We start from the raw sequence: 17,315 nt of genomic DNA on the forward strand, positions 1-17,315 counted from the left end.
AGTTACAAGTCAGCAAGCTACAAGTAAAGTGAGCGGAGAATCGAGTTGCGAATAAGCAAGCTATAAGTTTAATTGTGTTAACAAGTAGTAAAGCGTTGTTATTGCTTTAACAAGTATTGTAAAGTGTTTTTACTGTATTAGCAAGTATTGTAAATTGTTTGTTGTACAATAAAGTTAATTGTACTACAATTCGGTCATCGTTAGCATTTATTTAACAATCCAGCGATACGAGCCCGAGTATATTTGGGTAATCCCTCAAGGTTTCGAGGATAATCGTAACAATATGTATACGATGCCATTTCCGTACAGCTCACTTCACCTCGCCTAGCACGCTCGCGTGCTCGCAGTTTGCTCGCGCCCCCGACTGCGCGCACCCCTGCTGTGCATCCCTAATGTACACTAACAGCAGAGTGAAAAATTTTTCTATATTCTGAAAAAAATAGCATGAAATATTAACTACTCTTGCAAAAGTCGCTATAATACTTATTTATACACTTTCAAAAGTCTCCTCTTCGTATGAACTTAGAAAACTGCAGGAAAACATGGTAGTTTCGGTGACTACACGGTCAAAAATTTGGGTTTAATTTTTAAAACCGCGCTGGGACTACTGCCTTTTTTAATCTTTTATAGTCTACTTTTTAAACCAGTCAATAGTTTTAAGCAATTTTTAATATATTGTGGTTTAAATTTTAGTCCAAAAAGTTCGTGGTTTAAAAATCAAACCAAAATGTTTTAGTTCTAGTTTCTAGGTTTCATATATAGAAACTTTGGTTTAAAATCTAAACCGAAATAGAAAATTTTTGCGCACAGCGAAATGTGGTGTTGATTCAAACTCAATATATGAAAGCACATTTACATGCGTGGCTGTAGCTGAGAGTGCAAAGATGCTGATAGAATTGGTTGCTACCAAGGCTGTCCGGGTTCAATCCCCATCAGACGCAGCATGAAATTTAAGATTTTTTATTTTTTTTAATTCTAAACCCAACATAAGTGCTGTCTTTTTTTTTAAACTTGGTCATATATGTAGTCCAAAAAGTTTAAGATTCATACCGAAATTTTTAACCGTGTAGTGGAAGAGGTCGCAAAAAAGAAGCACACCAATCTTCCTAGAGCAGAGAACGCGAAAAGCTAAAAAAAGCTAGCTATGTAAAAGTTACTGTTTCAAAACTTGCAATATTAAATTTTTAAATATAAAATTTGCAAATCAACCATACTGCAATTTTATTTTTTTAATGGTATTAGGCTCTTATTTATCCAAATTTTCTGGTAATAAAAAAAGATACAGTTCGGATGTTACTTGTTGTGGTAGACGTTTTTTTTTTTAATTTATGGCTTACTTTTATAAAATCACATAACGCTGTTTGCAAGTGGACTACTCATATATTCATTAAAAGATAATTTGTCATCCGTCTGAAATATAAAAATTTTAAATCAGAAGGATAAAATAGTATTGTGTTATTAATTCAAAAGTAAATAATTGTAGTTCAATGACGAAGGGGGGATCTATCCCTCCAAACCCGCCCGCCCTGGCTACGCCACTGACAGGTAAGGTGATTGTATATGAAAATTTTCAAAATTTCTTTATATTATTCTCTTCTCTAGGAGAAAATTTTAAATTTTTTAATGCAAATCTTAACTAAATATACTTAAAAAGATATAAAATATTCATTCCAACATATCTGAAGTAAAATCAATTATTTTGTATATAAATAAGCTCATTTTACTCCTTTGCTGACTTTTGTACAATATATTGCACAAATTTAAGGTAGCCCTAATAGCTACCCAAAACAACTTTTGAATATTTTTTCCTTACTTTTGGTATTATGAGGCTCTATGAACCTTGAAATTAAGAGGAAAAATTTTTATATTCATCAGGGACGGATTTGACCGGAAATGACTTACAAAAAAAAATGTAAATGAGACTTTCAATAAAACATTTCGGAAAAATGTTAAGATTTACGTCAGCTGGACCGGTTTGAAAATACCTCTAAAAATGGGGTTTTTTATGAATAAAAATAGTTTCTTAAAGTTTCTTATGAAAAAATCTCCCTCATATGACGAAACGCTTTAAGCTTAAAAAACTCGCATAAAAATATTTAAAATAAATGTAAAAAAAATTTCAACGGAATCGTAACAATGAAATTTTTGATGGTGTTTTTTTAACTTTATTCAAGGATTTGTTAAGGAAAAACTTGAATAACTGTTCCAAAACTCGTTTATCTTACCTTCTTCTGTCATACTTTGAGTGAGCCTTTTATCAAAGAAATAAAAAGGGTGAGAAAATACTTACCAATGGTACCTCATAAGCAGGGAACGGATTTTTAGGACCTAAATAAAATAACGAAATATGCTGGAAAAGGCAAAATAAAATAGCGAAAAAGGCAGGAAAAGGCACTAGGTATTGCAAAAAAGTCAAAACAAAATAGCGAAAAAGGCAGGAAAAGGTAAAAAAAGCAGAATAAGGCACTAAAGAAAGACAGAAAATACAGAGAACAATCAAAAAATACATTTATTTTAGAAATGTTTATATTACAAGTAAAAAGAGAAAAACTATGAACTAGTTTCATTATATGAAAAATTTTTACTTTGAATCTTTGACTATTACCTTTGTTATACCTACGAAGAAACCGCATTAACGAAAAACCGACTTGATTCAACACATATTTCTTTCTAACGTTTATTCCTCAGTCTTTATAGTGCACTCGATTAAACCGTATTGAAAAGTAAACAAACTTCGTTACTTTCATTCGATATTTATTTCATAATAGATTCATAATAATACGCGGTGGACCGAAAGGAAGCGAACAGCAATACAAATTTATTATAATAATAAATAAAATTAAAAACGTATAAGGAAGAATAGTCAATTTTGATTTTGCGTTAAATTAATTATTCGTTTATACGGTTTTTTTAACCGATGTGAGAAATAAAAAAACTGATTTGAAAACAAATTTGAGTCAATACACTTTTCGATTTCAACACGCATTGAAATTTTGTTTATGCATCTGATTTCAACCACACCGAACTGAGTCACAGCGCTTTATGTGTCGGTATAAACAAGGTATATTTTATCCTTTAGAGTTTCTAACTCATAAAACTTTAATCTGTATAGTTGTAGTAACATTGAACCACAAGATGCATTTTGAAGTTTTCTGGCAGCATTTTCATTCGATTTTCGAAGAAAAGCCTTGAATGTACTACATGTGCGCTCGACGTAAGTTGATACAAGTGGAGCCCAATTTAAATATGGAACGTTTGAAACGTTCATATTATCAGGAATAAGGGCGTTTTCCTCGCCCTTTACAATTTTATCCACACCTCTTATTGTCTCCAAGCCTACGTTAGCTGAGAATTTTTCCAACACCAGTTTGGCAAGAGGTCCCTGCCAGAGAGCAGCTTTGAGTACGAACGAGTCTGCTCGATCGCCCTCGCTATAAATTGAGCACAAGCGAACACCACACTCGGACACCCGCAGCTAACCCGAAAATTTGTGTAACAATGAAACGGACACCCGAACATTGCGATAAAATGCAGGACAACAATGAAATTTACGCTGAAGGTAACTGGCGCCAATATGTTCCCACAAAGCATACGAAAATGTTGTTGCTTTGTGCTTGTGCATACACAATGAAAAAAATTAGAAGCGAAGTAGACAAAAATGTTTGTGCATCTATGTATTTCGTATAGTTTCGCGTGAAATGCTGTGTGTGTATATATTGGAACACACAGCCTAAAACTATGTAGGTACATAAGTACTTTTACAATAAATAAATGTGCACCGAGTGCTTAGGGCTTGGGCATTGCCGATCTACACACATTTAATACCTATATGGATGTAGGCGTCGTGATGATGCAACCTTCTCTTTGCCCTCTACGCACAAACACTAAGAAGAGCGCGATGAGAAGGCAACATTTTTTGTAGAAACGAAAACGCCATAAGCCAATCAAGAAAATTTTGTGCACACTCGGGTTGAAACTCGAACACCCGGGTATATTGAGCTGCAAAGCACCCGAACCCGATCAAGTATGTATGAAAAGCAATCGGGTGTTGTGGCCAACATGTTCGTCTTGAGCTCAGTCGATAACGAACAATACTTCTGCTCGTATACAGAGAACGATGCAAAACGGGTTTNTATAAGCCGCATGGGCATGTGTACATTTTGTAATCTTTAAAAAAAAATTGTAAATGCTATAATCACTTTTTTAAAGGTAGAAAAGGCAAAGAAAGGCAACATCAAATGTGTATATATGGAATCAGGGAAAGCTAAATCGTGGACATTCTTAATCGAATATACTCTATCTCTTTAGCAGAAAAAGGCAATTTCCGTAAAATCCGTTCTCTGCTCATAAGTCTAAATTGGTAAAGTTTTGGCAGAGTTATTCAAGTTTTTCCTAAACCAGTTTTTGAAAAAATTTCAAAAACAGCATCAAATATCAAGTTATGATTCCATTACAAATTTTTTTTAAATACAAAAAAATACAAATTTTTGAAGCTTAAACTGCTTTGTCATCTGAGGCAATTGTTTTCAAAAAACACTTAAAAACGCGTGTTTATTAATAAAAAGCTCTATTTTTGGACTTATTTTCAAATCGGTCCAGCTCACGTAAATCCTAATTTTTTTCCGAGATATTTTGGTGGAAGTCTTAAAATATAATATATTTTATAATTCCAGTGGAAAAACAGTACTGATTGCTTTTTATAAGGGGAGTGATGCAGTCTAATGTACATATATAGAAGACTAAGGGTAAATTAAATAAATTTTTATAAATTTTTGTCTAATACTAAACCACAGTGGCATTCCTAAATTTGGGCACATCACTCATTGCGTTGGGAAGGTGTCGCGAAGCGGCGCATATTCTAAAGGAGGGCACGCAATTGAATGGAACTGGGGTTCGTGATCGAAACGCTCACAACAATGCACGCATCTCTGCGTACCTGCAACTGGGAGCTCTCTATGCCGAACAAAACAAGTTACAACGCGCTCTGGCCGTTTATCGTGAAGTGCTCTACGCTTTCTCATCAACTGACTACCAACGTGACGTTGTGTACAATCGTATAGGGGATGTTTTTGGCCGGCTGCAGCAATGGAACGAAGCGGAGCGATATCACTACGCGGCTCTGCAGTTGCAACCAAATCAAGTGGCGGCGCATCTCTCATATGGTATCACATTGGCGCGAAATGTAAGTCTTAAATAATCCTACATGTACCACATCCGACGACCTTCATTCTATTTATTTGGTCACCATAATATCGCTGCTTTCATTGTATTGTGTATTTTTGTTTTGCGATTACAGAGTAGCCGTGCAGCAGAGGCGGAGGTTTGGTTCAAGCGGGCAATACAGTTGGCACCACATCAGTCCAGCGTGCACCACTACTACGGTTAGTAATAATATTTGTATACTCGAACAGATATTAATACTTGTAGTTTGTATGTGCGGGTTTATCTTTTATGTAAATATTCCTGCAAAAAATGTTGCGACTAATCTCTAAAGAGGGTATTCCGGGTAAGTCTCAATCGGGAACAATTGGAGATAAATTAGTGTCGACTCATCGCTTACGGGTATAATTGCAGATCAATTAGTCCCCGAGTCATCTCTAACGGGTAAACTTAACAATTTAGTGATATGTATGCACTAAGTCAATGAAATTTCATGCGCAGCGTTGGCACACAGAGAGAGCATACACTTAACAAACTTGAAAACCCTGGTTCGAATCGCAGCTTGAGCAAATTTTTATTATACCCGAGCGCACTTGTGCACAAGGGTATTTTATAACTTTGTTCACATAACGGTTGTTTGTAACAGGCAAAACGAATCGAGATAGATATAGACAAATGTATACATAAATGATCAGAATGAAAAGAGAAATCGATTAAGCGGTGACTGTCTGTCCGTCCGTCCGTTCGTCTGTGCACACGATAGCTCGAGTAAAAATTGAGATATCTTAACGAAACTTGGCACGTGCACTTCTTTCGGGCGTAGGACAGATGGTATTTAAAATGGGAAAAATCGGACAATAACCACGCCTACCTCACATATAACGGTAATTTTCAGAAATACGAAAACTGCGATATTTTAGTAACTACTGAAGATTATTCACTCCAAATTGATACTTACAATAACTTTTAGACCAAAAATAAGCATATTATAAATTTTTGGAAAATGCGCGTAGCCACGCCCACTTATGGTTACATATGTTTATCTTGGTAACCGCTGAACCAATCTCTTTCAAACTTAGCACACTTGGTGGCCTTCGTACAGCTTACCAAATGACTGAAAAATTTTAAAATCGGACAATAACCACGCCCACATCCCATATAACGGTAATTTAGAGAAATACAAAATCTTCGATAAATCANCTTACAATAACTTTTAGACGAAAAATAAGCATATTATAAATTTTTGGAAAATGCGCGTAGCCACGCCCACTTATGGTTACATATGTTTATCTTGGTAACCGCTGAACCAATCTCTTTCAAACTTAGCACACTTGGTGGCCTTCGTACAGCTTACCAAATGACTGAAAAATTTTAAAATCGGACAATAACCACGCCCACATCCCATATAACGGTAATTTAGAGAAATACGAAATCTTCGATAAATCAGTAAATATTAAAGCTAATTTATTCAAAATTGATCCTTGGAACAATTCTTTACTAAGAAATACGCTTATGATAAAATTTTGGAAAATGGGCGCCCACTTATGATCACATATATGTATCTCGTTAACCGTTCTACCAATTTGTACCAAACTCGGTGTGGTTATTGTGCTTGCCACATAAAAGCAAAAAGTTGAAAATTATTGAAATCGGACCAAAATTACGGCCGCTTTTCATATAACGGTAAATTTCAGAAATGCTTAAAACTTCAATATTTCGAAATTTAAGGACGCTAATTTACTCAACGTTGATACACCCCGGCTTACCATATAGTGGTAGCTTTCGGAAAGGTGTAAAACATGTAAGTCATCGAGCTCACATCCGTGAGCCCGAAAAAGTTAAAGTTGGGGGCCGCACGGCGGCCCCGAGTTGTCCTTCCTAAAATAAAAGACAATAATTAGTTTTGTACAAGTATATTTACCATCTGCTTCTCCTGTCCCAAACGGAATGAATCCAACATATTTCTTAATACTATGACTTACTGTCTAACCGGCTGAATTAACTGCTGACGCTGCGCTTCCCATAGATTCAATTATGCTAACGTATGTTCGATTATTTTTGCATGAGAGTTCAATTACCCGCACTGGTTATGCGCGTGTTTGGGGAAGTGCGGCGTCAGCACATTCACACAGGTATGTGTGTTAGCCCCCGTATTAACTACCCCCCCTTTAAACATCTGCGTCCCGCTGATGAGGTAGTTCCTGACGTAGATCTTTGAAGAGGGCGTTTGGCTGATCTTGTTTGATTGAGCGATTGAGCCTGGGAAAGTAGATAGTTGTAGTAATCTTCCTCCAAATTACGTAGCATATTGATGCAAGGATCGTCAAAGCAACGGTGTCGATAATCAGCGAAAAGTGAAAAGTTTCGCCCAATTTTCGTAGGTGTCGGATGTTTGTTACGCTAAGCTCGTGGATGTAGTCCAAATTCAGCTTCAGGCCATTACTCGTCACGTTTGTTAATGCAGGTGGCAAAGCCTGTACCATCCTTGTCGACCTGCTGGTAAACGTTTGGTTTCCCACTACGATGGTTTCGTTGTTGAGCAAAACGACATATGTTCCATTCAGGACGTTTTCGTAGTTTTTTCCCTGGATTTTACCCCAAAAGTTCGTTAGGAATAGTGATGTCTCGTCCATCATTTCTATGATTATGCTGCTGGATGGTTCGAAGTGACATTTCGCATTTCCGCCTTTTAACAATCTCGCTATGCATCCGTCTTCGGGTAGTCTAGCCAACGATTTGGGTGCGCAAATTGAGTAATTGCCAATGGACGAGCAATCATTTTTAATACCGAACGTTTCGTCCTGATTTATCAACATTTTCTCATAGTCGAGTACCACGTGTTGTCCATTTATAATAGCAGCTCGTGTCATTAAGAGTCGATAGCTGTCCGGCTTCACCTTTGGCATGGAAAGAACATACAGAAGAAGTGTTCCGTTCGAGTATACGGATGCCGATCCGTGTTCTATAGCCTCGATTGAGTTTTGGTATGGTAAGGACTCTTCTTCGAGTATAAGTCTATGGATTTCCTCTCGATCAAGCAGGTTCGTGTTCACGATGCCCGTTTTTGCCATTTGGCACGCTTGCACCACCTCCGATACTTGTTCTTTAAGGATGAGAACCTTACTTAGGTCCAGAAGTTCAAGGTTTTCTTCTTTAACACTCTTGCTGATTGCATTAATGTGAACCATCATTTGATTTGCTTTCTCAATTGCTTCACGGGTTCCGTTAAAGAGCTTGTCATTGACGCGATATTGGTGGTTGTTGTTGGTCACCACCTCGTTTAAGCTTCGAAGGATATAGTCCCAATCCGCAGCATCCGGAGAGCCAGCAATCCATTTCCATGCCGAACCGATCCAGTCAATAGAACGTGTCTTTCTCAATTTGGTCATCTGAAGTTCTTCAAGACGTAGCTCAGTCTGGTTCAGGTGGAATTGTAAAACTGTCCTCACTGCTTCGTTTTCGATCTCATACCGTGTTGTCTCTCTTAGTTTTTCCAACGCTATGTTAAAGTAGTTAAGGTCAATCACGTGGACGAGACTAAAGTGTCCATTCAAGATCCAGCCATGCCCATGATCAATAGTCACCAGAGGGGAGTCGTAGCTGTATATGTTGAGGCCGCAAACGCCGGATATGAAGAGTAAACTGTCTTTCGAGTAATTTATGATAAAGAGAAAAAAAAAAAAAAAAAAAAAATTTGAATTGTTGTGGCCTTTTTAGTTATCCACACCGCAAGTTTTATGAATTTTACATTTCTTGTTACCATACTTCGGGGACGGTGAGAAAAAAAACTGTGCTTTGCCTGAGATTAGTCTAGGTTCTTTCCAAATAATTTCCTCTTAAATAGCCGTTAGTATGTGTTTTTCTTATCCGGTACCTGTTAGTGCTTTTGTTTAAACATTCTTTACTTAATTAATTGTTAGTGTTTCGCTTATCCGTTAAGTATTAGTATTCTGTTGTTTTTTTTTTGTTTAAATTTTTTATGTTTTTCCATTATACTATTATACTATACTATTATACTATCTAATTACTTAATTACTTTATTTCCCGTCCCCGCGATTATAAGATTATGAATTTATTATTGACAAGACCACAGAATCCAAAAGTTCTGCAATAATCTTTAACTGAAATCAAAGTTTGCTAAATTTTTTGCAAATAAAACAAAAACTTGTGGTCCGCTTTGATTTCTGTGGACTTATCAAGTCTTGCGGTAGAAGAGTTGCCTTTTTTGCTATAGTATATGCCTCTTTTATTTAGCATTTTGCTATTTTGTAGTGTACTATAGAAGCCTTTTTCACATAGTATTTTTTTATTTTTGTTTTTTTTTGTTTTTTTTTTTTTGTTTGTGGGCTGTAGACGCCTAACTAGCATTTATTGCTGTTTTTTGGTGGGCTACAGATGCCTCTTTTATATAGCATTTTCTGCTGTTTATTAGTGGGCTGTAGATGCCTCTTTTACAAATGTTTCTGTTTACTTGTGGCGTTTTTAACTTTTCCCTCGGTGTGCACCTGATCGTGTTTAAATTTTTTATTTCCTATTTTTTATTTTTTATTTTTTTTTTTTTTTTTATTATTTATGTTATTATTGAGCCCTAGTTTTTATATGTACCTTGTGAATTTTCCTACCAGTGTCCGTCTCTAGGGTTACTCGGTTGTCCTTGCGAACCCTTTCCTTTTTATAGAGTGGTTTTTGTTTACTCTTAATCTGTTTGTCCCTTACATAGACATCGTCTCCTACCATAAACTTTTTTATGCCTTTCCTTCTCCTATTTAGTCGAAGGTTTCGCGATTCTTGATTTTTTCTAATTCGATCTTTAATTTCCCTGTGGACCTTACTTCTAAAATCTGTCAGTCCTTGGTAGTTTATTCTTTCGGTTCTATTAAAGAATACATCACTAGGCTTCCTTTTGGTCACAGAGTGAATCGTTGTATTATAGCGGTCGACTGCAATGTAGGCTAGTTCTTTGGGACTCGTATTGCTTATTTCCTTTCGCAGACATCGATAGATTTCGATCAAAGTTGAATGAAATCTTTCGATCTGCCCATTCACTTCACTTCTTTGCACTGGAGTTTGGTACAATTCAATCCCTAAACCTCTTATATAATTGCTTACTAGAGGGCTCATAAATCCTCTCTCATTGTCTGTTACTATTACCCGGGGGGTTGTGAAGTAGTGGATAAGCTTGGCAAATTTTGCACGAAGAGTGAGGGATGAGCGGTTCCTTATGTGGAAAAGTTTTGCAAACTTCGAAAATTTGTCAACACAGGATAGAAATTTTTCGTTTTGGATTTCGAAAATGTCAACGTGCAATATTTCGCATGGGTATTTAGGAATAGGCGTTTCCTTTATAGGGGGTACCGCGGGATGTCTATCGTACTTGTTTGTGAGGCAAGTTTCGCAGATAGATGCGAATTTCCTTATCCGACTTGCCATTTTAGGGAAATAGTACTTTTCCAGGATTTGCTCTTTATTTTCCCTGGGGTTTCTGTGTGCCCTCTTATGTTCATCTTCCACTATTTTGCAAATTCTGTCTTCGTTGGCCACGTCCTCAACTACCCGTTGAGTTATCCTAATTTTATATAAAAGAAAATGTTCTAAATATACCTCCTGTAGGAGTTGCAGACGATTCTCTGGGATTTTAATGCCATTTATGAGTGACGGATTGAGTCGCTCCTTTAGTACTTGTATTACTGTCGGTTTATCGATGCTATCCAGGGTTATGTAGTGTCGAGTAAAACCAGGATGTGGGTTTTCTACGCATGTCAAAGCCTTACCTTCCCTGAGCACTATTTGATTACGAAATACATTCAGGGGACATTCGACGTGTGGAATAAGGTCCGATGCGTCCTGCTCCGCGCTATGGACAGTTGCCATATCGCTTTCAATCTCTGAAGCTGAAGCGCTGTTCAATTGTGCATCTACCCTTGTCGGACTTCCACTTTCATCATCATCTACCTTACCCGTTGACTCTGCACTGGTTAAATTGTTTGCTTGGCACGGCAGTCTTGACAGAGCATCGGCCACGACATTTGATTTACCTGGAGTGTAAATCAATTCGTGGTTGTACTCTTCGATTCTGGCCTTCCATCTCTTCAGCTTTGCATTGTAATTTCTGCTTCCCAATGCAAAAGTGAGAGGTTGGTGGTCAGTATAAATCTTAATCATCTTTGCACCATACAAATACGATCTTAAATTGTCCAGGGCCCAAACAATTGCCAGCATTTCTTTTTCATTTGTGGCGTAGTTCTCTTCTGTTCGGGTAAGGGAGCGCGATATATATGCGATTGGCCGGTCTCTTCCGGGTTCGCCTTGGGATAACACCCCTCCTATGGCATAGTTCGAAGCATCAGTTGTAAGATTGAACGATTTTCCGAAATCAGGAAAAGCAAGGATGTCTGAGCAGACAAGCAATTTTTTTAGGTCCTCAAACGCCCTAAGAGCATCCGCATCCAGTTTAATGCGAACGTTTCTCGACTGACTGGCCTTGATCTGCGCATTTTCCCCTCGCGTTAGGTTGGTTAAGGGTTTCGCCACTCTGGCGTAATCCCGGATGAATTTTCGATAATACGATGACATTCCAAGGAAACTTTTCAACTCTTTTAGCGTTCGGGGAGGTGACAGAGCTTCTATGGCCTGTACCTTTGAGGGGTCTGCTTTTATACCGTCGGAGGTTATTATATACCCCAGGAACTCTACCTCTGTTCTCATAAACTTTGTTTTTTCTATGTTTACCCTGACGTTGGCATCTGCCAGCCTTTCGAATACTATATCGACATTTTTCATATGCTCGTCTAAATCTTTACCAAACACTATGATATCGTCAATATAAACGTAGCATATTTTCCCAATATGTTCCTTCAAGACGTCGTCTATCATGCGCTGAAATATGGCCGGTGCATTCCTCAGCCCAAAAGGAAGTCTTAAAAATTCGTACTTCCCATTCATGGTTGAAAATGCTGTTTTCGGGATGTCAGCCTCTTTCATTGCTATTTGGTGGAACCCGGACGTTAGGTCGATGGTCGTGAAGTATTTGGCGTGGCCGAGGCTGGCTAATGTTGCGTTGATGTCAGGGATGGGATAGGTATCGGGTATCGTGATTGCATTTAGGCGTTTAAAGTCCACTACCATTCTGTATTACTTTTTCCCGGACGGCTTTGGTTTTTTAGGTACCACCCAGATTGGAGAGTTGTAAGGGCTTTTGGATGGACGAATAATACCTTCGTCGAGTAGTTCGGAAATCTGTCTGTCCACCTCTTCTCTCATATTGGCCGGGTAGGGATAGCTTTTGGCGTATATAGGATCTTCTGTGGTAGTTTTTATTTCGGCCCTGACAGACGTTTTAATGTTAATTTTTGCGCTCAAAGGCTCAAAGAGATGTGAGTATTTTTTAAGTAGCGATTTCAAAGCGGGCAACACTGCCTCCGGGATCGATGCCTCAGAAAAATTAATACCCCCAACGGTTTTGTTCTTGAGTGGAATTTCAATACCCGGATCTATTTTCAAGGTATGATTTTTCCTGTCTATTACAGCCCCCAATTGTTTCAGGGTATCGTCGCCTATTATACCATCGAAAGAAGTCAGTCCTGGTAGGGCATAAAACGTTAGTACAGTATCATTCCCCATACTGTGAAAAAATTGTCCACTAATTTTTTTGTTTATTGGAACAGGCCCTGCAACAGTTTGCACTGAAAAGGGTGGATCAACCGGAGTTGAGCGGGCGGCTAGTTTGGGATTCACAAAATTTTTGTTCGCCCCTGTGTCGACAAGAAACTTTAGGGTAATATTGTCTTTGGTGACGCAAGTGAGGTAGGGTATGCTGGAATACAGAGCAGCGGCCTTTATATGAAATAGGCTGGTGGCCCGTCCATCATAAAATTTACCTGCTGAGCCTCTTCTTCTCCTGGCTCACTGCTACTTGCTTCCACGTTGTAGAGTCGTTGCTGTTTTGGAAGTCTTTCAATTGATGATGCTGGTCCTCTTTTAAACGCGTTGTTGCTTGCAGGTCGATTCATGTAGTTTACCTGCTTAGACTGAATGCTGCCATCGATTTCCATTTTCTCCGCAGGTTTCGGAGCCGTGGGTCTGCCTGGAGGCGAAGTGTTGGACTCTTGGTTTGACTGGAACCTATTGTATGGCACTCTGTTGTATCCTTGGCCAGCGTTTCTGTTTGTCCAGTTATAACTGGTGCGGGCTCGAGGAGGTATGGCCGGCCTCTGCTGGTTTTGCAACAGGTTATTCGTAGGAACAACAACCCTATTCACTGCGTTCGTATGCACTATTGTATTTCTTAAAGTCAGGTTTTGGATGTCAAGGCAAGCTGAGTACGCCTCTGGAAGTGTTTTTGGTTTCTGGACTATTAGCATGCGTGATAATTCAGGATTCAGACCCCTAATAAACACGTCAAGGGCCCTATTCCGGTATGTTTCTATGAGGACGGAAACCGTTTCCTGCGTATAATCGTCGCATTTAATCTTGTTGACGATCAACGACAGTTGGTGGTTAACTGTCGCATAAAATTCATCTAGTTTGGAATTTCTTTGAGCCAACTGATTTAACTGGTGTTCTAGCGTCCGTATGTCCCTCTTGTCTGCGTAGTGCAGTGATAGGACCTTTTTTATCTCAGTCCAGTCACTCTCGAAAACATTATATGCAACTAACGCCGCATCAGCCCCTCCCCGGATTTTTTGCCTAACGTGCTGAAGGATAGCCCTATACAAAGGTTTTTCCTTGATCACTTCGTAATCGGAAAGGATGCCTTCGACATTATGTATCCATGAAATATATTGAGCTGGATTTCCCTCAAAAGTTTGCAGCTCTTTGACACAGTCGGGGAGCCTGCCGATTTCCTTGAGGTCCTGTTCGGACATTGGCGCTCGGGTGTTCGCGACTGAGCTCCCTTGTTGAGCCACACTATTTGCTCCTTCTACACTGCCTAGCCTACCGTCAATCCTGGTAAGGTTTTGGTCTAGGATTGCGCTGCTCGCTTCTATCCGTGCTAGTCGAGCCTCTAAACCTAACCCATTTTTTTCAATTCCCGTCAGACGCCCCTCCAATTTTCTAATTTGTTCGAGGAGAGCGTTAATTCCCCCAGTTAGTTCGTTTACTTTTGTCGTTAGTGCGTCCATTATCTCTTGTTTCAAATATTTATGCACGTTTTCTTTAAAAATTGAATTTTTTTATTATTTTTTTTTTTTTTGCAAAGTTTTATACGATCAGGTACCGGGTACTGCCAGCAAGAATATTCTTTTTCGTTTTGCACGGTTATTAGTTTTTTTTTTTTTTTTTTTGCTCGGATCTTCGTCCTCGTGCTATGTTTGTATTTTCTTTTTGTGCAATTAGTTTTTGTTTCGGGAAAAAAAAACAATCAGTCTCGATTTGAGTTGGAGGTCGGTTCCTTTCTTACGTTTTCAGAGTTTCCTGCAAAAAGATAAGAAAGGAGCCGCGATTAGACTTGTGAAACTTTTACCGTGTTCTTATGTGTACGGCGACATGTACCAGGTTGGCGTTTCACGGCACATTAGTCTTTAAAGAAAGAGTTTCGGTCAGGAAGGGCTGTGTCATCCTTTTTAGTCGTCAACAATCAGATTGAAGGCAACCTACTAAGGCACAACTTACTTCACAACATAATCTTGTACCTATTGCAATTTCCAGTGTGTTCTTATGTGTACGCTGGAAATGCCGCAGAAATCGAAGTAGCAGTATCCAGTGTGTTCTGATGTGTACCCTGGAGACACCACAGGCAGCTTAATGCAGGAAAACAAGATATGTTAACCTATTGGCCTTCGATGAGGTGAGTATCTGCCTAGGAGTATAGGGTCAGGGACTCACCCAGCCATGTGATCGTGCCAGGATATTCAGTATTGTAAAGGCGTAGTCGTGGACGGTGTCAATTTGTTTTAATTTTCACTTTGAATAAATGCTATTTATTTGTGTACCTGAGGGTCTTCGGGGTCACAGGTCCACTTAATATCATGTTATTCCTGGTTCGGTCGCTGATGACCCGCAGGATATGACGTAGTAATTTACAGCTTTAGCCTGAGGTTCATTCGGGGTCACAGGTCTAAGCGACAATTTATCACTCGGCTATTAGAGCCTTTAATTTTTTTGCTCTCACATTTTTTATTGTTTCCTTATTTACCTCTTCTGGGAAGAGGAGCTTTTATACTCTGGAGGGTCCCGTAAGGAATCGCAGAGTTAAGCTTCTATTATAAACCGGAGGGTCCCCCCGAAGGTGGTGAATCGCGGCTTCAAGGATATTAAGTTATGGATGGTCAATCCGTAAATTATTCAGTTCACTATTTGATTTTTATTCACTTCTTTGGTTTGACCCCTTCTAGGAAGGGGAGCTTTTATACCCTGGAGTGCCCCTGGAGTTGGGGATCGCAGAGCTAAGCTAATGTTATAAACCGGTGGATACCCAAAGGTAGTCAACGGTTTCAAAATATTTTGTTATGTGGATGTACAAGCCATAAATTTATAAGCACCTTCACATTCAACACTTCCACTTATCACAACACTGTTCATCACTTGTCACGATCACTTGAAAAAGGACTCCAGCAGTTAAGAGGATCCTTTTCCTTAGGCCCCACAATTAAGGAGGCCCTTCCTCAGAGACCCACACTTTCAGTGGGTCCCTGCTCGGGCGCCAGTCATCGAGCTCACATCCGTGAGCCCGAAAAAGTTAAAGTTGGGGGCCGCACGGCGGCCCCGAGTTGTCCTTCCTAAAATAAAAGACAATAATTAGTTTTGTACAAGTATATTTACCATCTGCTTCTCCTGTCCCAAACGGAATGAATCCAACATATTTCTTAATACTATGACTTACTGTCTAACCGGCTGAATTAACTGCTGACGCTGCGCTTCCCATAGATTCAATTATGCTAACGTATGTTCGATTATTTTTGCATGAGAGTTCAATTACCCGCACTGGTTATGCGCGTGTTTGGGGAAGTGCGGCGTCAGCACATTCACACAGGTATGTGTGTTAGCCCCCGTTTTAACTTGTATTTAATACTTGCGCCGGGTATTTAATTTTCGGCTCCGCCCGAACTTAGACTTTCTTATTTGTTTTTTGTTAAAAGTGACTAGTCGCTTTTTATATCCGTTCGGGTATTAAGCGGTACAATTAGTCTCTTCATACGACATGCTCGAACAAAAGCGAACATTTCATGCCATATAAAGACATCAACAGTGGGATTAGTCGCATGTATCTTTGCGATTGCTCCCGGAGTCATCCTGGATTAGTCACATTTTTTGCTGGGTATGTATGAACATATAACACACTTTTCAAAAGAAGCACGACTCAAAAACATTTTTGGCCGATTTTTTTCATAAATTAATTCGAAGGATTTTTCTCAAATTATAGCATGCAACAAATATTGTCTTGGTGATTATATCTCTAACTAGAAAATTACTGTTATACCTGTTTTTGTATCAATTACGTTGAATCTGTACGATACACAAGCAGTTACGGTGTTCGAAATAATTATAGCTGCACCAAATTTTCACAAGTTTTGACATATAGTTTATTCCTGACCAAAACCCGCGTAAATCCAAAACCAAACTTTGTGTAATAGTAAAAAATAAAATCAACAAATTTTGTAAAATTTTCGAGCTTTTTTAATTAGAATTTCTAGAAAGATTCCGAGTATGCAGTTTTGTAGCTCATTGAATTCTATTAGAATAAAGTATATGTTACCGCTGATTTTATAGAATATATTTTGTTAAGATCTCACGGTTTTCTTCATTATAAAAATAAATCGTGTGTATTCGTTTTATGGTAGCAAATGGGACAAAAGAAATTCTAAAAAATCTACCGTTATTTTAAGCCATTTGAAACTTGTACTTTACTCTACTAGAATTCAATGGGCTACAAGACTGCATACTCTTAGGTTAGGTTAGGTTGGAGTGGCAGCCCCGCGCCGAGCGCGGAGCACACGTGGGCTGGAAAAGCCCGTTGTGATACCATTGGCCGCAGCCATTTGTTTCTTTCCCTTCCTTAGTAATTGAACCACCGAGTGCGTTTTATATAGCACAAAAAGTCGAGGACGTTCGCCGAGTTCACATCGGCTAAACAATCTAGAAAGTACTTGTTGAAGAATCGGTTGCGCGTGTTGGCCAGGGCGGGAGAATGGCAGAGATAGTGTTCAACGGTCTCC

General features: G+C 38.8%; 1 protein-coding gene across 1 annotated transcript in view; it reads left to right on the plus strand.

Moving 5' to 3' along the window:
• The window catches only part of Tmtc2 (Transmembrane O-mannosyltransferase targeting cadherins 2), a gene marked incomplete at its 5' end in the record, with an annotated part of 350,919 nt that overhangs the window by 131,492 nt on the left and 202,112 nt on the right, over positions 1-17,315 (plus strand). Inside the window, 2 exons of the mRNA XM_017634028.1 lie at positions 4,794-5,182; positions 5,297-5,381. Of these exons, the coding sequence (XP_017489517.1) occupies positions 4,794-5,182; positions 5,297-5,381 (474 nt within the window). The remainder of the gene's footprint in view (positions 1-4,793; positions 5,183-5,296; positions 5,382-17,315) is intronic.

The sequence above is a fragment of the Rhagoletis zephyria genome, unplaced genomic scaffold (genome assembly GCF_001687245.7).
Source record: "Rhagoletis zephyria isolate East Lansing unplaced genomic scaffold, Rhagoletis_zephyria_1.1 Rzeph_scaffold_00110, whole genome shotgun sequence".
NCBI lineage: Eukaryota > Metazoa > Arthropoda > Insecta > Diptera > Tephritidae > Rhagoletis > Rhagoletis zephyria.